Genomic DNA, 25945 nt, shown 5'->3' with positions numbered 1-25945 from the left:
TGATTTTGTCAGTTTTTATGGACTTCAACATTTCAATTTCATTTTGTTATTTTTTATACCATGTGAGGATAAACACATTGCATGTTAATTGATATATTTTACATTCCAAACTATAGTGTTCATAATTACAAGATATCCCAGGCCACCATTAAAAAATGCAGGTATTACAACTATTAATTAAATGAAAAAAAAGGACCAAATATAAAATACATTTTAATATTTATGAATAAAAAACACGGATGAAATCTACTTCCTTAAAAGTACATGCATCTCCAACTTCCTTTTTAGTATCATTAGTGTTGCATATGAGATACATGAATCGAGGAAAAGAGGACATCGTTTCATCATTATTATTGTTTTAAATTCACAGTGAAAGAACTAGTACATTACCCGAGGAATTCATATCAGAAATGAAAATAGCTGCAGACAATTATTTTGGTCCTGCAATCAATTATACGGCAAATACAAAGGATTTGAAGTTGAAAATAAAGACAAAACAGAAATATGTAAGTTTGTAATCGGTTTAAAATATATTCACCGCTACATTATATAATTACGTCTCGGAGATTGAACCAAATTTGAGCAAATGTTTCTACTTTTTTTGTTTTTGTTTTGTAGTTCATAACAGTTGGAATGCCATATGAATAAAATCTTAGATATACGTTGTCATTTTGCAATAAAAACAAAAATTATTGAAACAACTGTTTTTTTTAATACTTTTTAATTTATCCAAGGTGTATTTTCTGGATTTGCATTCACTAGACAAAAACAAAGTCGAATATTTGAAGGGCAATGATGCAAAACAACCGAAAGCATTGAAAATTTATTTGAACAAAAAAGGCTTCAAATAATAGCCTAATCCATCTAAGGTCAAGTTTGCCGTAGGTAATGGAAGTTTATATTGGTTGGTTAGTTGTCCACTCAACTTGTTGACTGAAATAAGTGGGAAAGTTGTAATATAACATACCTTGTAAAAATTATGTTGCTTACAAGTTAAGTTATTTTTTAAGCTTTATGACTTTCCCCAAGTGTATTTGTTTATTTCTTATCACAAAGTTATCATTCGCAAAGAGAACAAAAAGTTAGACATATCTTGCGTACTTGGTATTTGCTCAGTTGCAAAAAATCATGTAATCTTCAATTTTTTAATTGTTGAGTTATTTACTCATTTTCCGAAATTCCAAAAGAATACTTGTTAACTTCTTCCAAACAAGTTTACATATAAAAAATGAACAAAATGTTTAATCTCGTCTTATTTTTTTGTGTGTACTTTCCTAGCATTTAATTCTTACTTGTCGACTTGTTCCTCACTTTTCTTATTTAATAAAAGAAGTCTTGTAAAGTGTGTATGGTATCACCAGCCCAGTAGTCAGCCCTTATCTGCTGACTTGAGTTATCATTGATACATTCATAATTATAAATTAACTGAAAACAAAACTTCGAATTTTTGAAAAAAAAATAAGGCTTTTCTACTTCAGTGATAGATTACCTTAGCCGTATTTGGCATAACTTTTAGGAATTTTTGGTCCTCAATGCTCTTCAACTTCGTAATTTATTTGGCCTTTTAAATATTTTTTGATTCGAGCGTCACTAATGAGTCTTTTGTAGACGAAACGCGCGTCTGGCGTAAATATAAAATTTTGGTCCTGGTATCTGTGATGAGTTTTTCTCAATAAATTTACTACACATACACCTGCATTGTCAATGTTGCGGTTTAAAGTCAACATGATCATTGCTCGCTGATCCATAAAATGAGGTCGAGGTCAGGTACGTGAACTCAGTCTGACTTTGCAAGAAACCCATATACAAAATATATTATACTAATGAAATCTGATACGGCTCACGGAAATTATATTAAAATGATAGGGATTTTTGAAAAAAATGTCTATTTTAACTCTAATTTAAGTGATAGACAGGTTGTCGGGGCAGAAAATAAATATACACAACAATATACACAATTTAAACGAAACATTATGACTGTCGTTGCAAAAATCAAGGTTCCTGAGCTATTTTGAATATCGAAGCGAGAGGCTTTTAACATTGCAGTATAAAATACAGGCTAAAATGGCTGAAACGTCAAATTTGCAAACTTCGTGTTGAAAATTGGCTAACAAGGTCATTAGAAAAACAAGTTGCCGGGGTGAAACTTAAAACTTGAATGTCCAAGGAATAATCAAGTCCAAACCTTGTATGTGTAGTCCCACGTAAAGTTAAAATGCCAACATTTTAAAAAGAATAAACTCACGAGAACACTTAATTCGCGTTTATTGTTTTGATTTTGACCGACTGACAACTTTACGGAAATATCAGAGTGATTATAAACAAGGACTCTGTGACGGGCAACTTATAATATCCGTGTTTTAAAGACTTTAACGATATCAATCCAGTCTAGTTCAAACTATGATCATGTGGTACAATTCTCATTTACATATTATGAATATTAATTAGGAAAAGCACTACTAATTTCTGGCTATGAGACACAACTTGACAAGTAAGCATATTTAGTTAGGAAAGTCCAAGAAAAAACAAAAACACAAGATAAATATAAAACTTTTGTGAAATTTGTTTATCATGTTTATGTAAACGTGTTCAAAAGTAATTAACAAGTGGCTTACAGAAAGCCAGAAAGTTGTGTAAATAACTTCACAAATATAAATAATGCAAGGTTTGTCTCAATGCAACTTGTTGCAACTGAACAAAGACTAAGAGTACAAGGTAAACACTTACTTCACAACACTAGAATTATGTGTCTGTTCGCTCTAAATAAACATGACATGCATGCAACTGGACAATAAGCAGTTTCAGTAAAAAGTTAATTCATATGTTACAGATTAAATTTGCAATTATGATTTGAAAAAAACTAATGCTAATAAATAACCACTTCATCAATTGTGTATCAATGATAGAATTACTGTAAACCTTTTTGATGTTATGTTTGCCTGTATGTAACAATGTTTTAGATTTTAACGAGAGAAATTTATGTATTACTGAATAATTATTACACCAGGGTTTTCTATATCACAAACTAGTCAAAACATTTACTAAATTTTATCATCGGTACAAGGACAACATTCGTAAATATAACTCTACATGCAGATTTCTTATACGTTTAGGTATTTCACATTCAATCTTTTATGGTAATATTCTATATAAAGCACAAAAATATCAGTATTCACCTCAGAAGCTAACAAACCTTAAAATAGACTTATTAAGAGGGGATATTTTTACGATACTGTCATCAGGTCATTAAAGATTACATATTTTGGCTTTAATATTGATTAACTTATAGGGTCTTCGCATCGGAACTAAACACATTAATTAAAAAAAAACAGTTGTTGGCATGACACTGGTTGTGCTCTTCTTATATATATTATGATGGTATGATACTAAACCCCAAACGGGAGGGATTGTGCCTGATTTTCATATGATGAAGACATAGTATTTCAATCAGTGTAATTGAAGACTAGAGCTGGCATGTCAGTTAACTGCTAGTAGCCTGTTGTTATGTATTTATTATTGTCATTTTGTTTATTTTCTTTTCTTACATCTTCTGACATCAGACTCGGACTTCCCTTGTACTTAATTTTAATGTGCGTACTGTTATGCGTTTACTTTTCTTCATTTGGTACCGGTATAGGGAGAGGGTTGAGATATCATAAACATGTTTAACCACCCCGCATGTTTGCGCCTGTCCGAAGTCAACACCTTCTGTGCTATATTAGTATTGTATTATTTGCGAATAACAATTATCGAACACGTTTAGGGGTTATCAAATCGGACACATTTGGGCAACGTTGAATATTTCAGACATGTTTGGGAGGAATAGACATATAAGGGGCAATCGAACACGTGTGAGAGAAGACACGTTCGGGAGTGTTACATATAGATATGTATATGATCTGTTGTATGGTTGTCACTGGTTAGCAAACTCGTGCGTTTGGCTTTTTGTGGGTCTGTTTAATTTCATATGATATAATAAGTATATATGTTTATCATCGTTTTTACCTGTATAGAAATAAGTTTTTGTGGATCGAATCAGTCAGTCAAACGATATAATTTGTCATGTTTAGGCTTTCGAACTTGTTTCATTAGAGCGTCGCTGGTTAGTCATGTGTGGACAAAACGCGCGCCTGGCGTAATAAATTTTAAACCTAGAACCCTTTGTTAGCCATTATTTGTGTGTTTCTCTGTCCTATATGTTCTCCCATTTATTTGTAGTATAGTCCTATCATGTAATGTTGTCATATTTAACATTGCCATAAAAACAGGAGGTTTGGCATGCCACAAAAAAACAGGTTGAACCCGCCATTTGTTTATTAAAATGTCCTGTACCAAGTCAGGAAAATGGCCTTGTTCTTTTATAGTTCGTTTCTCTGTGTGTTACATTTTAATGTTGTGTTTCTGTTGTGTCGTAATTACCTCTTAAATTTGATATGTTTTCCTTAGTTTCAGTGTGTTACCCGGATTTTTTTTTTCTCAATCGATTTATGAATTTCGTACAGCGGTATACTAATGTTGCCTTTATTAAGATGTGTTTCATATTCAATGTTGACACTTTTTTTTCTTTTAATCAATGAACACGATTTTTTCTTGCTAAATCAATCTTTAGCTAAGTGGAAAAATTGAAGGTCACATGATTAGGGATTTAATAAAGGGAATAATTCATCATCAATGTTTCAAAGCTTATTTTGAGAGAAAAAATCATATTTTAAATTATGTATATATCTCGCAGCTAGTGCCCCTTTATCATTATTGGCAAAATTGTATTAATTATAAGTATTTAATATGTTTTCCAGATTTACGTGTATTCTCCAAATGATACTTCTGATAGTTTGGAAAGGACAGTCCAAGATGCATTATTCCAATCATTATGCAAAGGTTAGGTTAATTAATTGTTTAAAAACGAGCGAGGAAAGAGACCAAAGAAACAAACACAAATTTATAAGAGGAAGAGCACTTGTATTGTGAAGTTTCCATTATTTATTCACATTTTTGCACGAAGTTGATTCAATAGTTCAAGGTCTAAGTGTTCTATTATGATTTCCCTGTCAAGAAAACTTTTGAACCAAGGATTTTAATGCCAGCATATTATATACACTTGTCAAAAAGTATTGCAACTCCTTGATTTGTTTAAAACTCGGAAAATCAGTCTTCTTTTTTGGGTAGGATGTGAAAAAATATTTGTATAATGACATTGAAACATTGTTTATGATACCATTGGCATTTAAACAAATTACAAAATCAATGAACAAAATGTTTCAATTAACCACAATTTGGTAACAAAATTAGGTAAGTTTTGTACAAAAAAGGCAGTTCACAACTTTTACTGTAATTGAACAATAGAATGTCAGATGACTCAAAAAAAATCGTTCGGGGATTGTCAACATCATTGTTGATCGTTAGTCGTCAAATATTCAATACTAAGTGCAGTATCCATTCATACGAATCTTAATGTGTTCTCATACCTGCCACCAATCGACGAATTTGTTGCAGGGGTAGCCGCAACCATTACTGATGAAGGGCATTGTTAATGTCATGAAGAACTTGAACTGGTGTGTCCTTTCTCCCACTTCACGCCCACTAATACACCATATAGACTCGATCTTGTTTAAATCCAGGCTACAATCAGGGCAATTAAGATACATAAGATATTTAAAGTGTTGAAAACAATGAAATCAAAACATATGTTTTATTGTTAAATTCTCCCTCGCCCTGCTCGTCCGAATTTAAAGCATTTAATTTCTAATTCAATAGGCTATAAACAAGACAAACACAGATATAGGATTAGTTGCTCGCAGTAACATCTTATTTTCTCTTGCGATACAATATTTTATTTTACTGAATTGTACATATTTCTTCAATCGAAACATTATATAAACACATGACATATAACATTGTTCCTCTTTCGCATCGTTTCTTTTCCCCCGGCTAATGCCTCCAACGCCTGTACGTACAATAAACATAGCAGCAACTGCACATATACCTATGTGACCAACTTCAATCCGACGTAACTGCGAGCACCTTCGATACTAATACATTTAAATCCCAAACTTTATATGGTACCTTTAAACCCCACCCATAAAAACCGCCACAACTTTCCTCGTGCCTCCTGCACCTAACATCAAACTTATAAATAGTACATACTGTTACAAAACCAGTATCCGAACTAGTTATACTAGTTCCCATCTGTAAATATTAACTACAAATAGCAAACGGGAAAAACCCTATTTCAAACGAAATAAAATACATTTAAATTCTCCCTCGCCCTGCTCGTCCGAATTTAAAGCATTTAATTTCTAATTCAATAGGCTATAAACAAGACAAACACAGATATAGGATTAGTTGCTCGCAGTAACATCGAAACAAAGGAAATGAAACAGTTCAGAATAAGATGCTGATATAAAAAGTCTTTTGAGATATTGCTAATTGAAGATAAATCTTCAACCACTAAACTGGACCAATATCAGTTTCAAGTCAATAATCGGAACGTCAAATACGACATAGTGAACCGGAAGCTTCCGCAATAGATGGTTATGCAGACAAATGTTTTGCAAATCTTGAATCGATGGATAATTTCTTTAACTGTTTTCCTTGATTCTGTAAATAGAAGAACACAATCAAAACTTCATACATACATGTACTTGTATCTTAATCAGATAAACATTAAACTCTATAGATATATACATATTTCATATCTATATACATCAACTTCTAATCATACTATGTGATTCTTTATGTTACACACTGCAACATAGCTCATGAAATTCTAAACATATATGCATCTCAGATCTACATACATCAACTTCTAATCACACTGTGATCCTTTATGTCACACTGCGCAACATAGCTCAAGAAAGTCTAAACATATATGCATCTCAGATCTACATACAGCAACTTCATATCACACTGTGTGATCCTATTGTTACATTCATAAAAATCTAAACATATATATATATATATATATATCTTTTATATCAACAACAACAAAAAACAAAGTCTACAGCTATGTCTGAAGCTCCGACTTTGTACAAGGTTTCTTATTATCTTTGTTACATTTTTATTATCGATTTTAAATTAAAACAGTTTTCCACTCAATATGTTATGTACCATGTGTACGGACTGTAAAATATTACTGCTTACCGTTTTAAAATCTCTCCAAGTTGAACTCTTGGTACTGTCCGATTTATCTCACATAAAAACGGACTACTTTTTATACCTACACCTGCATATTTGTGGCATCCGGGAAATAATTAGCACATACATAAGGTCTCCAATATGATACTAAAACTCTGATCGTTTTATAGTAAATGCGACCTGCTGATAAAATAAAATCAAAATTGTGGTATTTAATGAAAAAACATATAAAATTGATGATTATTACAAATCTCATCTTCAAATCAATTGTATACATATATTTAATTATGTACAAAAGTTAATGCCTTCATATTTAATCTTTTGTTTTCTGTATATTAATTTAACTATACAACATCCCATGGTGCATAGTGCAACCAATCACATCGCTCCCAGCGACAACATTCCATGGTGCACTACACTGTGCAACCAATCACGTCGCTCCCAGCGACAACATTCCATGGTGCACTACACTGTGCAACCAATCACATCGCTCCCAGCGACAACATTCCATGGTGCACTACACTGTGCAACCAATCACATCGCTCCCAGCGACAACATTCCATGGTGCACTACACTGTGCAACCAATCACATCGCTCCCAGCGACAACATTCCATGGTGCACTACACTGTGCAACCAATCACATCGCTCCCAGCGATCTAATAAAATAAATTTCATACATACCATTTCAAACTCATCTGTAACTCGTATCACTCTTCGTGACAAAATCATCTCACTGCAAGAAGATTTAAACATATGTTGTTTCCATGTCTCAAATCTAGTACAAGTCTTACAAATTCTTTACCTGAACTTTGTACTGAAACAGTAATCAGATTTTATACAAAAGGTGGACACTGTAATATTTAGTGAGCATTTCATCTATCAACTTTTAAATAAAAGTTGCATGCTTAAAAGCTGATTTGTTTTTCATATTAATGAACTCAACATGGTTCACATGATGATTATTACAAGTCTCATCTTAAAATCAATTGTATACATATATTTAATAATGTACAAAAAGTTAATGCCTTCATATTTAATCTTTTGTTTTCTGTATATTAATTAAACTATACAACATCCCATGGTGCATTGTGCAACCAATCACATCGCTCCCAGCGACAACATTCCATGGTGCACTACACTGTGCAACCAATCACATCGCTCCCAGCGACAACATTCCATGGTGCACTGCACTGTGCAACCAATCACATCGCTCCCAGCGACAACATTCCATGGTGCACTACACTGTGCAACCAATCACATCGCTCCCAGCGATCTAATAAAATAAATTTCATACATACCATTTCAAACTCATCTGTAACTCGTATCACTCTCCGTGACAAAATCATCTCACTGCGAGAAGATTTAAACATATGTTGTTTCCATGTCTCAAATCTAGTACAAGTCTTACAAATTCTTTACCTGAACTTTGTACTGAAACAGTAATCAGATTTATACAAAAGGTGGACACTGTAATATTTAGTGAGAATTTCATCTATCAACTTTTAAACAAAAGTTGCATGCTTAAAAGCTGATTTGTTTTTCATATTAATGAACTCAACATGGTTCACATGGTTCAGTATTGAATGGAAATATATAACCAAATTCTGTAGTATTTTAAAATAAAATCATAAACCTGTAAAACGGTTTTTAAAAAAACAAAAACACAAATATATTGATTTTCGCTTCTAACTAAATAATTCGTTCCAGGCATGATTTCAGAATGTAAATAAAGTCAACATTATACTCAACTCCGTCATGTGAAAACATGTTCCTCTTTCGCATCGTTTCTTTTCCCCCGGCTAATGCCTCCAACGCCTGTACGTACAATAAACATAGCAGCAACTGCACATATACCTATGCGACCAACTTCAATCCGACGTAACTGCGAGCACCTTCGATACTAATACATTTAAATCCCAAACTTTATATAGTACCTTTAAACCCCACCCATAAAAACCGCCACAACTTTCCTCGTGCCTCCTGCACCTAACATCAAACTTATAAATAGTACATACTGTTACAAAACCAGTATCCGAACTAGTTATACTAGTTCCCATCTGTAAATATTAACTACAAATAGCAAACGGGAAAAACCCTATTTCAAACGAAATAAAATACATAAAACGGGTGCAGAAGCTGCATTTGCAGATTATCAGTTATCGAGTCGATATTTATTGATTAATGTCAGGGGAAGTTTAAATAATGTTATAGTAGTTGTATTTCAATAAATTATATCACAAAATGAGCAGCATAAATGTTTGATACAATTCAGTATATCCTTTATACACAAGTATGAAAAAATATAAAATTTGGTTGGTCATTAGAAACATTTTAAGTTCTCAGTACTGTTGTAAATGGTTTTTGAAAATATAATATGTGTTCATCAATACTGAGTAATATTCATAGATAAATAGTACTCAATAAAATCAATACATTTATGTACTTGGTCCAACCATCAAATAATTATATGACTGGTTCCTTTTGTTTTGTAAACAACAGCGTGATACAATTCTCAATATATCTATACAAAGCGCAGACTCAGAGATAAACATATAAATGGCTGTTACTATTTACTTTCCATGTAAATCCGCATGCATCGTAAAGTATGTGTTCAAATTGTAATTGAAAAAGAAATTACATAACTGTTATTCCTATTCTAATGCTGTACAACAATTATTAAGCATAATCTTAAAAAACGTATGAAATCATGTAAATTAAATTTCCACAAAATTAAATTAATCATCTTGGCGAATTAACGTTATGTCAAAACATGATGTCATACAAATAAAACTCTAAGGATTATGCATTTACATTTACGCTCTAAATTTCGATGCCATCGCATTGGAATGTAGTTTTAAGGTTGGTGCCAAGCATTTTCTACCCCCACTGTGTTATTCGCACATTCATGAATTTTAAATCGTCAACAGGGAGGCTCACTTCTTAGTTACGACATGTCACTTGTGGACTGGGCAGTAAATAAAGGCCAACAAAAGCAAATACATGTTTTGGTTAAGAATGATAAGGTTTGAACACTTTTGTTATAGTGGTTATTTAAGCCTGATATTTATTTTGAATTCGTAGCTTTTATCTTACATGGGTAAAATAAAACAGCCATACACAAAGCAAGCTTACATTCGCTTCAGTTTTTCAAATTACCATATTAGTTCTAATATAGTTAAAATAATTCATGGAAGCCTTATATTTGTTATCATTTTCTCATTGCCGTGATATTCATATTTTATCTCTAGCGTTAATTCATACTTTTATTATATTTTATTTTAGTAAAACACTCCTTTCTTATAGTTTTCTTTTTAATGTTATAGGATTTCTTAGCATAAGCATTTTGTCCAAACGAATAAGTGAATCCCAAAATAAGCATTTTTTTGTTATCAGTGTATTCCTCTACTCGTACTAAGGGGAAATATACACTATTATATTGACATTTGGTTCATGTTTTAAGTTATTCTCAGATTTTATTCGATAATAATACGTTAAGATATTTATAAATTATGGACTTTAGACGAGGTCAAGACGTTATATATGAACCTGTTCAGATTATATTGACAGAGTAAGAAGACCTTGACTGGCTATACAGCCCTTGCACGGTCGGTATATAATCTTACACGTCCATGTACATAGATGTAGGACTCTAAAGTGCGCTGGTACTCTAAAGTGCGATGGTCACGCTAAAGTGCGATGGTCTACGCTAAAGTACGATGGTGTATCACGCTAAAGTGCGATGGTTGTTTGTTCGCTAAAGTACGATGGCATATCACGCTCAAGTGCGATAGACCAATAGGGGAAGGTTCGAGGGCTTTAAAAAAAACGTCAAGTAACACTTAATGTAAAAAAGTCCTTTTTTGTATAATCTTGTATTATAAGGTATACCATATGTGAAAGGCATTATAATTTAAACGTAGTCTAAAGTGAATGATTCCAAAAGACCGACCACGTATACGGCAATAATTGCTAAAAAGTAATTTGGGTGTCACAGAATACTTTATTTCTTGTAAATGAATTTTTGACAATTCGGACGCATTGAATATTGTGGTAATTGGTGTAGCTTAACGTTCATACTTTGTAGTCTATTAGTAATGGGAGCACATCCCCTTACAACCGTCCTTTTTCATTACAGACACAAAACTCGATTATTGTCGGAATATGTAACATTTATTTGTTTAATTAATGAAAGAGAAAAGCGATGTATGCCGAGCTTGATTCCTCCCTTTTTTTGTAGCATCTATACATCCATGTTATATTTTCCTGTAATGTACAAACTAACGTTTTAGCTGACCATCAATAATTTACGCAATAAAGATGTACCTTTTTTTTTGCCGACGTTACTTTTCAATGAAAGTAACAACATTTTAAACGGGGACCGCAGAATAAACTGCAACATAAATAATGATTCAAATGCATCTGCTCGCTTCCGATTAAAGCAGGATACAGGACATCTATGCGAAAACTACTTGTATCTATAAACGTTCGACAGCAGGATACAAGTTCTTCTTCCAGCACCCGACACAAATACACATTTGCTCAGTCGAAAAAGCACGGTGAGGTGTTAATTAATTTAGTCATTGACATTTAGATGAAAAGTTATTTATTTCTTATGAATAATTCCTTTACTCATTTTGAAACCAGGAACATAAAATTGTAAAAATGGTGATGAAAAACTTCCAGCGTAATAATTTTTCAATGTCCATGTTGCTGCACAGGAAAAAATCAGAAAATATTTGTGTTCTTTTGAGTTTACAAATTTTTTTTTTTAAAATACATATTTTGTAAGAATTAAAAAAAAAAATCTTTAAATCTTTTTTTTTTTTGCATTTTCTTCTTATTTTTTACTAAATTTTCTATTTATTTCCTTATTTTGGCAAAATTTTATTTTTTAAATTTTTTTGGCAAAATTTCATTTATCCACGGGTGAACAAGGATGGGGTGTTATTTACACCAATCAGTTTGCAGTATTTTTGCTGCATAAGAAATAAAGCCATGTATCACCATCACTGCTCGTGATCCGATGGATAAATCTGTAGTAGAGTTGTCACTGGTTCAGACGTTCTTATAGTATATACAAAGTCATATATATAAATATAACGCATTGACTGTGGAAATTCTTAATTTACATATTACATGTAAATAATATATTAAGGAAACGGACTTTAATGATCTTTCTGTATATTGTTTAATTGTATTTTGCTATTGATATTTTAAATAAATAAGGTGAACTTGTTTTTATTTTCAATCAAAATCATAACGTATTTGTTTCAAACAGATATGAATTCAAATGGAACTTATTTCAGTCTACTAGCACATTTTCTTTCCGCCATGATTGGTATGCGTAATATCGCGTTGAGTCATTTCGGACCGGAACGGCTATTTCAGAATCTACATTTAGCAAGATTTTAAATAAATTAGCCGTTACTTTATATATCTATAGAAACATAATGTCGAAATACTTAGAATTATAAACAAGACTTCAGATACATGAAATAACACACGCAACACGTGATCGTAAAATCCAATGAAAAAAAAAGAATGCTACATAATGTTTAATATAATATTATATGCATTGGACACATTTATACGACTGTCAGGACAATTAGAAATAGGTCAATTTTATCGAAGTGTTGAGTTATTAAGAGAAAACACTTATACATTTATTTTCGTTGAAGTAATATTTAACTATTAAAATGTATAAGGAAGATCTGTATGGGTTGGAATTTCACTTAGGTGTTATGTACGTGCTAATCATACATATATAATTACTAGCAACTGGCAGAAATCAGTTTTTCGACATTAATTGGCACTTCTTAGAAATAAAAAAATGATCTGTTATTTGATATATTCTATGTTATCATGTATATACAGATTAATTTAAATTTTAGACAAACAAGACAATTGGTTAAGAGAAGAAAAACTACGATTTGTTAATTTGTGGAACAGACCCGACTTAATAGACAATGAAATGTTTTGGGTAGATAGCAAACAATTTTTAGAGGTATGTCTTTCATTTTTTTTTACAAAAATCCTACAGATATTCTATCTTTCTTGGATTAGGTTATACAGATAAACGTGTGAAAATTAACAATTGTGTAGCTTTAAACTGAATTTGCCTGCTATTATAGACAAGTATAGATTGCCAATATAATGACATACCTCGACATTATTGCCTCCTCATTTACGTATCTATAATATTGCTTCGAAGCAAAATAGAAGGGAGATACACTGAATGATTTGTTTATTTTTTGAATAAAAATACTTTTTTTAATAGATTTTTATGCAAATTAACCCAATATGTTATTTAAAATCTTATATACTTTCTAGATGATTTTATTTACAACTACGATATAAGTGGATATTTATTCTAGTTACGTACAATCAAATGTTTCGATCATTGATCATTTCGTTTGACCAATATATCTCTTCATAATGGATAAATTCTTAAAAAATCTAATAAAATCTGACTTTAGTCTAAAAAAAATCATGCTAGCTATTTTTTTCATTTTTTATTTATACGTTATAATGTTAGAATACGGGTTGTGTTTTATGGTTAGGCTTAAAACATGTTCTTTCTGTTATAAGTACTCTTTACTTTCTTTTAATGCGCACATACTTTAATTCGTATAGATAATATATAATGCTCAGAAACGTCTTTGGACATGTTGGACAAAACAATTGAATTAAATGCAAGCAATAATCATCGGACTATATTTTTTCCCTCACAAATTGAAGAGGGGAAGGAGGGTAAAAAAGGTGCTTCATTAAGATTAATATGCATTTAAAATAAAGAATAACATAAAGATCTTCTGCAAGGGATATCATAATATGTCCATTGTTATGACCAACACTATTACCTATCATAACTCTAATCTGAAACAGGTAAAACCAATCATATGCTACTTAAATGATACATGTAGTTAAAGATCGTAATGTAGGTCATTGTTTTTTTTTTTCATTTTTATATTGTGTTCACATAAGTTGATCGATATTTTCTGTTTGTATTATTAACGAGATGAAAAAAAAAGGTTTTCAAAAAATCTTTTCCGATCCATGCCCAAAGAGTAAAATATCAAAATTACCAATATTGTATTGATTGGCATTGTATGATTAATTTATTCAATTTGGGAATTGTCTCTTGCGCAAATATACCATAAACTCTTAATGTAAAACAAATAGTGCAGGAGGATTTGCCGTTGAAGAATGAGCAATAGTTGTCAAAGCTACCAGTCTCATATTAATAATTTTGGGGTCCTTTATAGCTTGTTTTTCGGTGTGAGTCAAGGCTCCATGTTGAAGTCCGTACCTTCACCTATTATGGATTACTTTTATAAATGATTTTTTGGATGGCGAGTTGTCGCATAGTCACTCATACCACATCTTCCTGTATCTCTTATAATTTAATACGCCAGACGTGCATTTCGTCTACACAAAGGGTATTATTAAAGTTAGCATTTTCCGTATTATATGTTGTATTTGTTTTTACATGTCTTTAATGATTTCTGTTTTGGACACCTAGTGAATTGTTAAATCATCATACTCTATACTTTAAGGAGGTTGGTGAACTGATCTAGAAAAAGGCTATAATCTTAATTATACTTTCATTTATTTGACTCCTGTCTGCCCTCCATCATTGACTTTATTGATTATTCCTTGTAATGTTTGTGAACAGCTCTAACACAATTTTCACTAATGTACTTGTTTTGGATGGATGGTAAAATTGAAGTCATGATAAAGAATACACAACGAGCGCACTCAGGGCTCCTTTAGAGTGTCTTTGTCGCATATGCTGATGGTTATAAATATTTTTATATTTTCTTTTCCTAATATATATATATGGCCGATTTTGACATTCACTATTTGATCTCGTTTTGTCACTGAATAAAGATAAATGCAATCGTTTAATGATAATGAGTTAGGTTCACTTTGGCAATCTTTAATGTATTTATCTCTCGTTTTTTGTGTCGTCTGTGTGAAATAATGAATATAAGTTATAAAAGATGTATTCAATATGTTTTATATATATATAAAAAAAAACTTGAATCCCGACTATCGACATTTCAACTAGACAAATATATGTGTTCAGTTAGTATACACGTATTCAGTCTCCTGCATCTATTTCGAGCGAACTGTAATATAAAAACTTTTAACTTCACAGTCCAAAAGCGGTCTGCGTTTTAGTCATTAAATACAAATTCAACGATGCATTTGATACCTCCTTTAGTGGGCCTTTTGTCTTTTATTGTATTATATCATTTATCTTGTTCTTAGCACTGTCATTGAAAAATGTGGAATGCAAATATTGTTATTTATTACATTTGTTAATATTAGATTCGTTAACAAAATAATGAATATCATGAATGTATCTCCCTCTCGTCTAACCCTTATTCAATGTACAAGTTTAACTGTGCTCTATGGTCAACAGTTTGACAAGCAATAAACGTTTTGTTTTTTTTAATTAAAAGTATTTTTATCTCATGTATTACCGATGAGACACTAGTCGTGATCAGAGCATCTGGTCTAGTAAAATTTGGAACCATTAGTTTCATCTTAACGTAAAACCAAATGAAGGATTAACAATGATTTTACATTGTAGAAAGAATATATATTTAAATTATACTTGGTACGGAACTAGAGCAAAGCTCAGGCACCTTATCTTTTCTCTCTGTTTCCCATTATCTTATAAATGAAATTGATTTGGTCCTCAATTTTACAAATCGTTTATATTCATCATAAAAACAGTATTTCTGATTTCTTTTCTTCTTGTAGAGTACAATTGAAAATCCAGAAAGCTCTTTAACCAAACTATTTCTCTGGTCATTGATGCACGATACAGTAGAGGTTGTTAGTCGTGTGCTTGAAAATATCAAGGATGATCAAAAATATAAATTGTTTTTACAAAACAATCTCCATGAGCTATACACGTCGGTAAGTTTAGACTTATGATTCTTGCAATATGTTTTTATGTATGAGTTTAGCCGTAAAGATGATGCATAAACAGTCTTCTGACCTATTATCACTCATTACCAAACAAGAATGTGTCCCAAGTACACGGATGTCCCACTCTCACTATCATTTTCTATGTTTTTTGGACCGTGAAATTGGGGTAAAAATTCCAATTTGGCATTCAAATTAGAAAGACCATATCATAGGGAACATGTGTTTTAAGTTTCAAATAGATTGAACTTCGACTTCATCAAAAACTATCTTGACAAAAAACTTTAACCTGAAGCGGGACGAACGGACGGACGAATTAAAGAACGAACAGACGGACGAACGAACGGACCCACAGACCAGACAACATACTATCGTAGGTGGGGCATAAAAATCGGTTGAAATTCGTGCAATAGATACAAGCAGTCTATGACTCTTTGTTTATTTAGATGTTTTTAACCATTTATAGGTGCTGTGATATTTAGTTTAGCTCTTTCTCTGTCGTTCTGTTCGTTCGTAACGGTTTATAGATATTGTACCATTGAACGAAGATTGATCAAACTGATTTAAGCAAACTAATCTTGGGGTGCTGGTGTCATATATCAAAGTCAGCACACTCCGACCTTGACTCCGACATTTGACAATCCATTACACATAGAGATTAACATGAGTAAGGTAAACATTTTCGGTTAATTTACTTTTGTCTGTGATTTCATCTGCCTTGAATGATGAACCGAAGATACAAAAGAACTGATGGATTTTTTTGTTATCGAAATAACGATTTTGTACATTTTGTTTTTGATAATTTTACCACTTTAGTATTTATAGCACATTTTCCCAATTGTTCTCTGTATGGCAGTACATTGTAAGTCTCAGTGTCGTTTAAAAAAAAGAGTACATTTTTTGCATATTTATCCTTCAAGTTTTCACATCTGATACAAAATAACTTGATCAAAAGGCATTTTTAATGACTGATTGCAATTGCTGTTGCATTATGTCAAATATGTGAAGAAATATTTGCATTTTAGGCAACGCGCACAAAAATTTTGTATCTTTTCCCTAAAATCTAGCATATTTTGTGAATAACAACCAATCTGGATTTATAAAAAGTACTAAAATCTTATGGCAGTTTGTTTCAAAATATGGCAATACTTGCATTCTTATTTCATAAAAACAAAAGTTTGAGTATTTTCATTCTGATTTCATCTTGATTCTGTATAAATGAATAATGTATGTCTCAGTGTGCATGGTGTGGTCTTTTACATAATTATATAGAATTCAGAAATTTTGATTTTATTATTTCTGCATTGTTCAATGTGTCGTGTACTTGGGTCCTGTAGTTGTTGTTTGTGAATCCTGACTCTCCCATAGACGTCAGAAAGTATCATGTCCGTTCAGCGTCCGTTTTATTTAACAAAACTTTGAATTTTTTGAAAAACTAAGGATTTTCTTATCCCAGCTGGCATAGATTACCTTAGTCGAATTTGATTCATTTCTTAGGAATTTTGGGTCCTCAATGCGCTTCAGATTTATTTCTATGTTTGCTCTGAGCGTCACTGATAAGTCGTATGTAGACGAAACGTGCGTCTAGCGTATTAAACTATCATCCTTTACCTTTGACAAGTATTTACATCACTGGGTTGATGCCACTGCTGGTGAAGGTTTCGTTCCTGAGGATATCACTAGACAAGTAGTCAGCACTTCGGTGTTGACATGCATATCAATTATATGGTATTTTTTTTTAATTTCCTGTTTTCAAAACTAAGGATTATCTTATCCAAGACATAAACTAGCTGAGCCGTACTTGACACTATGTTTTGTTTTGGGTCTTCGATGCTTATCTACTTTGAAACTATTTTGATCTGAGCGTCACTGAAGAGTTTTATGTAGACGAAACGCGAGTCTGATTATTTAATTATAAACCTGGTACCTGTAATAACTATTATCCGTCGACATCCTTTGTTTGTTCGGTGGAAAACTTTTGAGCATGTTCAACACTTTGAACTGACGTCCATCGGATGAAGTGTCTGTCGCATGTCCGTTAGGTGTCTTTTTTTTTATAGTACTCGTCCGTTCTGTTTACGTTTGTATCCGTAGCTTCTTTGTTATAAATTCGTTTAAGGTCTGGATGACAATTCACAAACACACTTCTGCCGGACATATAACGGATCAAACAGATGCTTAACATATGTGAAACAGAACAAGAACGGAAAGAAAATGGATAAGTACCGAATGTGGAACGGTTAAATGCCAATTTAAAATTTCGCGTCAGAAATGACAACAATTGATATGTCAGATTTCTTCAGTGTAATGAATAATTATTATTCATAATGAATCTTTGAGTAAGAGCTGGTTTTTATTATCAAGGAGCTTTTATTCAGGCCGTTTGAGACATTTAGAGGAATACACTAAAACCATTTACCATTTACACGAAAACTTTTCGATGCGGCCTTTTAATTGTCTGGATATCTTGATCATCTGTTTTATCCGGTGCGCTTCCGTTATGTGTCCGTTTTATGCGGTATTTATGTTGAATGACCGTTCGACATCCTTTCTGTCCGCTACGTTTCCGTTTCCCGTATGTTGCATATCATGTGTGTGTCCGTTAGGCATTCGTAACACGTCCGTGTTATTTGGTCAGAACACCAACGGACTCCCAACGGATAAAAGTTTTGTCAACGGAAAACTATTTTTCATTCGTCCGCCTTCCGTTTGAGCTTTTCCTAAAGCTGTTTATGCTTAAAGGTGTCTTATACATTTTTATTGGTGATTACAAAAAATCTTCTCTTTCTTATAGTTGATATTTTTTTTTCAGGCCAGTGGAATGGCAGGACAATTGTTAAAGGAGTTAATATCAGATTCACAGGTAAATATTTAAGTTGTAAGGTTTACAGATACAATCACATCAATACATTTCAAGTAATTGACAATGTATAATTATCAGTGTACATATCTGTTAAAATAATTGTTATTTCTATATGTTCTAACTAGAATTTTATTTTTATGGTTTTTGAAATTAGGATGTACTAGAAAAAAAACGCTCTATAACAGCAATCAGTTTAAAGCCGATGTTTAGGAATACACACATCACAGGAAGGCGCAAATAAATTTGAGAAGGGATACTTGACCTTTGTCTTTGTGTGTATATAGATATGAAGGTTTTATTAAAAGAAGTATTTGTATAAAATCTTTATGATATTCGGCTAAATTGTTGGTGTATAAAATATAAATACTTATATTATTTGCATATTTACAAATACTTAAATTGGATTGGTCAATAAGCATTTCTTCCCTTGGTTTACACTTCGATAAACCATGCTGCCGAAACTATTTTCGTAGACTTCATTGTGACCTACTCGTGCGTTATTCATGTGTACAGATCAAGGGGTTCAATCAAATTAAGATTGAAAAAAAAATGCATAACTGTTATTTCTATTAGAATGTATAATACATCGTAATTAATTAGTTCATTAAACATGTTAAAGCATGCAAAATGTATAAATTTAATAATAATATTATGCAAAAAATCATGAATGAGCTTGCCCCATTATCGTTAGGGGGGAAACTTACGAATACTCATCTCAATATAAGGATTATTCCGTTTTTTTTGTTTGCTTCAAATCTGAATAATATCTCATTTAAATGGTTTGTTTCGGTAGGTGTCATTTCATTTTAGATGTTATTGCATTTACCAAACATTGATGGATTTCAACACGTAAAAATTGCGGTTTACTCTTGAGTTGTGCATTTAATGGTGAATGCCAATTAACAAAAAAAATGATTTAAAAAAATGCAAATAATTTGGTTAATAGTATAAGGATTAAACACATCTTTTCTAGAGGATATTGATGTGTAAACTGGGTCGCTGAATCACAAACTGTACCAGTTCACGGGTTAATCTCCCTAGTTTACACAGCAATAACCACTAGAAAAAGGTGTTTAATACTAAATTAAATCCAGGGAGTGGGGGGGGGGGGGGGGCATTAGCGCAAAGTGATACCATTTCATTTCTTCACTCGAAACACAGAAACATCAGTATTCCTTTTTTCTAGATAATGTGTATCTCAAAATGACATCGACACAATAAAACTGAAAGTATGTGGATTAAATATATATGTGACATGGCGGATAAAGCATAATTTTGCAAGCAAATATCCATTGAAGTTTTCTTCATATAACGCATATGTTTCTATCGGTCAAATTTGAGCTTGAATTCAACCATACAGTGTTATGCCAAAAGCTTTGTTAGTTTTTCTATGCTAAATATATATCACAGAAGAAAATTGTGTAACACATATATAAGTCAATATTACAAGTGTAGTGCTGTTATAGGTATAGAATTACTAATCTTAGGGCGCTCAGAAAGAACATACAAGAAAGGAGTACATATTTTAAACAAAATAGTTCCTCGCCTTAGCTGTTTCTTTGTCAATAGGTGAAATATTTGGGAAGTTTGGGTATCAAATGAACGCTTTAGGAATTGAGATCACTGTAGAATCCTAGTGGAAAGTTCCTTCTGAATAATAAAAAAAGGATATAACATTTTAATAGGGTGGCACATTTTATCAGGTCAGAACTTTCGGTTTATTATCTTCTGGGAACCAGTAAGCTCTAATATGCTATCAAATAAAATTGAGAAAGGAAATGGTGAATATGTCAAAGCGACAACCACCCGACCATAGAGCAAACAACAGCCGAAGGCAACCAATGGGTCTTCAATGTAGCGAGAATTCCCGCACCCGTAGGTGTCCTTCAGCTGGCCCCTAAAATATGCATAATAGTACAGTGATAATGGACGTCATACTAAACTCCGAATTATACACAAGAAACTAAAATTTAAAATCATACAAGACTAACAAAGGCCAGAGGCTCCTGACTTGGGACAGGCGCAAAATTGCGGCGGGGTTAAACATGTTTATGAGATCTCAACCCTCCCCCTATACCTCTAGCCAATGTAGAAAAGTAAAAGAATAACAATACGCACATTAAAATTCAGTTCAAGAGAAGTCCGAGTCTGATGTCAAAAGATGTAACAAAAGAAAATAAATAAAATGACAATAATACATAAATAACAACAGACTACTAGCAGTTAACTGACATGCCAGCTCCAGACCTCAATTAAACTGATTATACAAATGTATATTGAAATTTTTTTCAGCACAAGTAAGGATAAGTTATACAAGGTATAGTCTTGACATGAAATTTCTTACACTTTATTTGCACAGTAGCCAACAACTGATTTACATGGTTCGTTCTTATGTTGTTCTTTTATACCGCTGTTCCAGGTAAAGGAGGTTTTGGGTCCAGCTTACATGGTTATTTCCGCCACATGCGGTATGTATGTGCTTGTCGGAAGTTAGAAGCCTGTTATACAGTGGTTGTCGTTTGTTGTTGTGTTAAATAATTTGTTTTTGTATATTTTTTTTAGATAAATTAGACCGTTTGTTTCTCCTTTGAATTGTTTTACATTTGTCATTTCGTGGCCTTTTATAGCTGACTATGCGGTATAGACTTTGCTCATAGTTAAAGAACTTGTCTGATTGGCAATCATAATGTTTACATAATTGACGATTGATATTGCAGAATTTAACACGAAATAAAACAATGGGGCTATGATTTGTGTAGTTATGCCATACATGATATATGATTAGTTTCAATGTTATTATTCTTTTAGCATACGCATGCATTTCTACAATCTTGTATAAAAAATTCCTAGTGGTTTCGTGCTTATTCAAATGTTTGATAATTCTATATGAACACCAACATTGCCACAAAGGTAAAAACTAGAACCTCTGAGTAAACGGTAAGCATATCATATTATCCTGTAAACCGTTATAAACTGAACATCTAACTTCGTATTCCCATTGTAATAATCTACATAGTATTCTTTAAAGCTGAACAATAATTCCTTGAATGATTTATCGACGTTACTTATTTCACTACTATATTTGTGAAAAGGGAATATTGCGGTTAAATATCCATATTTTTAGTTTGACTTTTCTAGAAAACTAAAAAAAATTATAAACAGCTTTGATAAATTGCGTAAAATGTCGCTTCCATATGATTTTACACTACTGAAGAAGTCAACTTCTCTCGGGCATTAACGATAAAAAGAAAACCATTTCATTATCAATTTTTAAACTCGAAAACTATAATTGAGGGTACTGGAGATAGTGTATGAAAAAAAGTCAAGTTACATGTATTAAACTCCGCTACGTGCACTCTCTATATATAAGTGGCTGACCAAAGTCAGGAGCCTGTAGTTTAATGGTTGTTGTTGTTTCATGTGTGACATATTTGTTTTTTGTAGATTGTCATGATTGTTGAGTTACAAATTAGACCGTTAGTTTTCTCGTTTCAGTTGTTTTCAATTTTTCTGTGGTGGCCTTTTAATTTGTAACTTTTAATGACAAGGCCGTTGCGTTGAAGGCTGTGTGATTGCCTTTGATTGCCTACCACATTGCCTCACATTCTCATTAAGAAAAATTCACACACCTAATTAAACGGGCATTTTAAAAGTCAGAATGTGAATATATATGTTCAAACTCTTTTAGATCATATTTTAGTAGCAATAAACAAACAAACTATGTCAATTGGACATGCTTTGATACTATTTATGCCCTTGAATTTTTACTATATAACGTTTCTGTTCGCTTTGGGGATTCCGTATATCGTCATGCAGGTTATCGGAATACCAATGGGGACTAACTGTGCACCACTTGTTGCAGACCTGTTTTTGTATTGCTATAAGTTACAATTTATGACAAAAATCAGCAAAGACCCCTCGAAACAACATCTGATAAACAAATTTAATAATACTTTTTTTAGATATTTGGATGATATTTTGGCTCTCAATAATGACGACTTCAGTATGTATACTAAAAAAGAATTATATCCTGTTGAACTTACTTTAAATAAAGATAATACTAACAATGACCACTGCCCTTTCCTCGATCTTGATATCTATATCACTAACGGAAAGCTTAATACTAAAATTTATGATAAAAGAGATGATTTTTCATTTTCTATCGTTAATTACCCATTTTTAGATGGTGACGTTCCCTTGTCACCATCTTACGGTGTTTATACATCTAAACTTGTACGATTCTCTCGTGTATGTAACAATGTTTTAGATTTTAATGAGAGAAATTTATGTATTACTGAAAAATTATTACACCAGGGATTTCGATATTACAAACTAGTCAAAACATTTACTAAATTTTATCATTGGTATAAATACATCATTCGTAAATATAGCTCAACATGCAGACTTCTTATACGTTCAGGTATTTCACATTCAATTTTTTATCGAAATATTCTTTATAAAGCACAAAAATGTCAGTATTCACCTCAGAAACTAACAAAACCTTAAAATAGACTTATTAAGAAGGGATATAGTTACGATACTGTTGTCAGGTCATTAAAAATTGCATATTTTGGCGTTAATATTGATTCACTTATAGGGTCTTTGCATCGGAACTAAACACATTTATTCAAAAACCAGTTGTTGGCATGACACGGGTTATGTATTTCTCATATATGTTATGATGGTATGATACTAAACCCCGAACGGGAAGGATTGTGCCTGATATTCATATGATGACATCATAATCTTTTAATCAGTTTAATTAAATTCTGGAACTGGCATGTCAGTTAACTGGTAGTAGTCGGTTGTTATTTATGTATAATTGGCATTTTGTTTACTTTTTTTGTTTACATCTTCTGACATCAGACTCGGACTTCTCTTGAACTGAATTTTAAATGTGCGTATTGTTATGCGTTTACTTATCTACATTAGCTAGAGGTATAGGGGGAGGGTTGAGATCTCATAAACATGTTTAACCCCGCCGCATGTTTGCGCCTGTCCCAAGTCAGGAGCCTCTGGCCTTTGTTAGTCTTGTATTATTTTAATTTTAGTTTCTTTTTGGAAATTAGTATGGCGTTCATTCTCACTGAACTAGTATATATTTGTTTAGGGGCCACCTGAAGGACGACTCTGGGTGCGGGAATTTTTCGCTACATTGAAGACCTGTTGGTGACCTTCTGCTGTTGTTTTTTCTATGGTCGGGTTGTTGTCTCTTTGACACATTCCCCATTTCAATTCTCAATTTTACATCCATTGCATTTAAATTCGGGTTGATAGTTGTCTTTTTGACAATCACACCACATCTTATTTTAATGTCTATGTTATATTTTTTATACTGTTACAGTATTTATGAGTGGTACTCATACCTCTGAGCCCTCTTTTCAAAAGTCCAAGCAAAAGCCCTTGATCCCCGAATAATTTTAAACACGTATTCAGTGGCGGATCTAGAACCGTTTGCTGAGGGGGCAATGACTGACATAAAAGGGGCCCACTCCAGTCATGCTTCCCTATATAATCGACCAAATGTTTCAAACAAACACGAAATCTTAATCTAACTGACTTACTTCGATTCGTCCAATCGGGTTGACTCGAGTTAAACTATCAGTGCTAATGCGCAAACTTTCCAAATCGAAGTCAAAACTCTCTCATCGAGTTGAGCAAATTATCATAACTTATGCCATAACGAGAGTGAAAAATATGTTTCTATTTAGAATTAAAATTAAAAAAAAATAATACATATTATGAAAGAAACAACATAATCCTGTATGTTTTTGTGAGTGAAAAAGAAATGTGAGAAAAAATATCTTTCAGATAAAACAAAAACAAAACACGTTATAATTTATAAACATCACATATAGTTGATATACACATAGAGATAGGAAGATGTGGTATGAGTGCCAATGAGACAACTTTCCATCCAAATAACAATTAATAAAAGTAAACAATTATAGGTCAAGGTACGGCCTTCAACACGGAGCCTTGGCTCACACCAAAAATTAGTAATGTAAAACCATTCAAACGGGAAAACAAACGGTCTAATCTACATAAAAACGAGAAACGAAAATGAACAATATTCGTTGATTCCAAAATTCAGGCATAAATCAATTCTCCTCGAAAATCCTTTCTTCGCCTGTACTTTGACAAATACCAGCTATTTTGTATAACTTTTATTTGTTGCAACTACTTGCGCCATCTTATAACTCGACTTAACCTGTCCCAACCGATGTTTGATTTTTAGTAAACTCCGTTAGGTTCAGAAGCTAAAATTCGTGCGGTTCGGACTTTACTAACCCGAGTTGGATGAATCGAAGTAGGCCACTGAGACTCAAATTGGATTCTGCTTCAAACTCTACCTAAGATGATGACTCAAATTTAAAGTTGAAGTCCAATTCATCAGTGTAACTCGAAAGATACGTGTCAATTTGACTAAAACTCGATGGAAGTTCAAATCGAAACTCAAAGCCAACTTGATTTCAATTCTCAATTTTGTTTTAGTTCTGAAAATGCCTTGAATTATGACTTCAATGAAAGACTCACTCCAAGTTTAACTCGAACAGTGACACGAACTGTAGTTTGAATTCCAACTCGAGAGATGACCACACTCATCAAAGGCATATACAAGATGGAAATCTATCTAAAAATAGAACAAGTTGTTTTACCAAAATGGTCACGTGGTTTTTAACTCATCAAGTAACGTGATAACCACTTCAGAGAATGAAAGGACCACATCAAATACTGAAACAAACACATTATGTAGTGTTAAATCGTCAAATTGGAAAAAAAATCATTACGTAATGCTAAAGCCATATAAAGAATTGGCAGATCATTACGAAACGACAAAAATACATCATGTAATGCACCAACTGTTAAGTCATATACACCTCAATTAATATTAAAACCACATTGCCTAATGAAACAACCACATTAACTAATGGCGAAATCACATCGAGTAATGACAAAACTATATCGAGTAATGACGAATATCATTAAGTAAGAACTATTCCATA

The 25945-nt window shown here is 32.4% G+C and overlaps 1 protein-coding gene and 1 long non-coding RNA gene across 2 annotated transcripts in view; one reads left to right on the top strand and one right to left on the bottom strand.

The window, feature by feature from the left end:
* Positions 1–25945, top strand: part of LOC139484111 (transient receptor potential cation channel subfamily M member-like 2) — a 130168-nt gene that overhangs the window by 91863 nt on the left and 12360 nt on the right. The window contains exons 4-8 of the mRNA XM_071267838.1: positions 371–506; positions 4797–4878; positions 13027–13139; positions 15908–16066; positions 18888–18938. Coding sequence (XP_071123939.1) covers positions 371–506; positions 4797–4878; positions 13027–13139; positions 15908–16066; positions 18888–18938 — 541 coding nt within the window. The remainder of the gene's footprint in view (positions 1–370; positions 507–4796; positions 4879–13026; positions 13140–15907; positions 16067–18887; positions 18939–25945) is intronic.
* Positions 5780–9252, bottom strand: LOC139485634 (uncharacterized). Its single transcript, XR_011655357.1, has 2 exons — positions 8434–9252; positions 5780–7949 (listed from the first exon to the last, which is right to left on the bottom strand). It is a non-coding gene; the product is annotated as an uncharacterized lncRNA (long non-coding RNA).

This window comes from Mytilus edulis, chromosome 8, assembly GCF_963676685.1.
Source record: "Mytilus edulis chromosome 8, xbMytEdul2.2, whole genome shotgun sequence".
NCBI classification, from domain to species: Eukaryota; Metazoa; Mollusca; class Bivalvia; order Mytilida; family Mytilidae; genus Mytilus; species Mytilus edulis.
The sequence above is the reverse complement of the archived record's forward strand: the minus strand, read 5'-3'. Positions and strand labels throughout refer to the sequence as shown.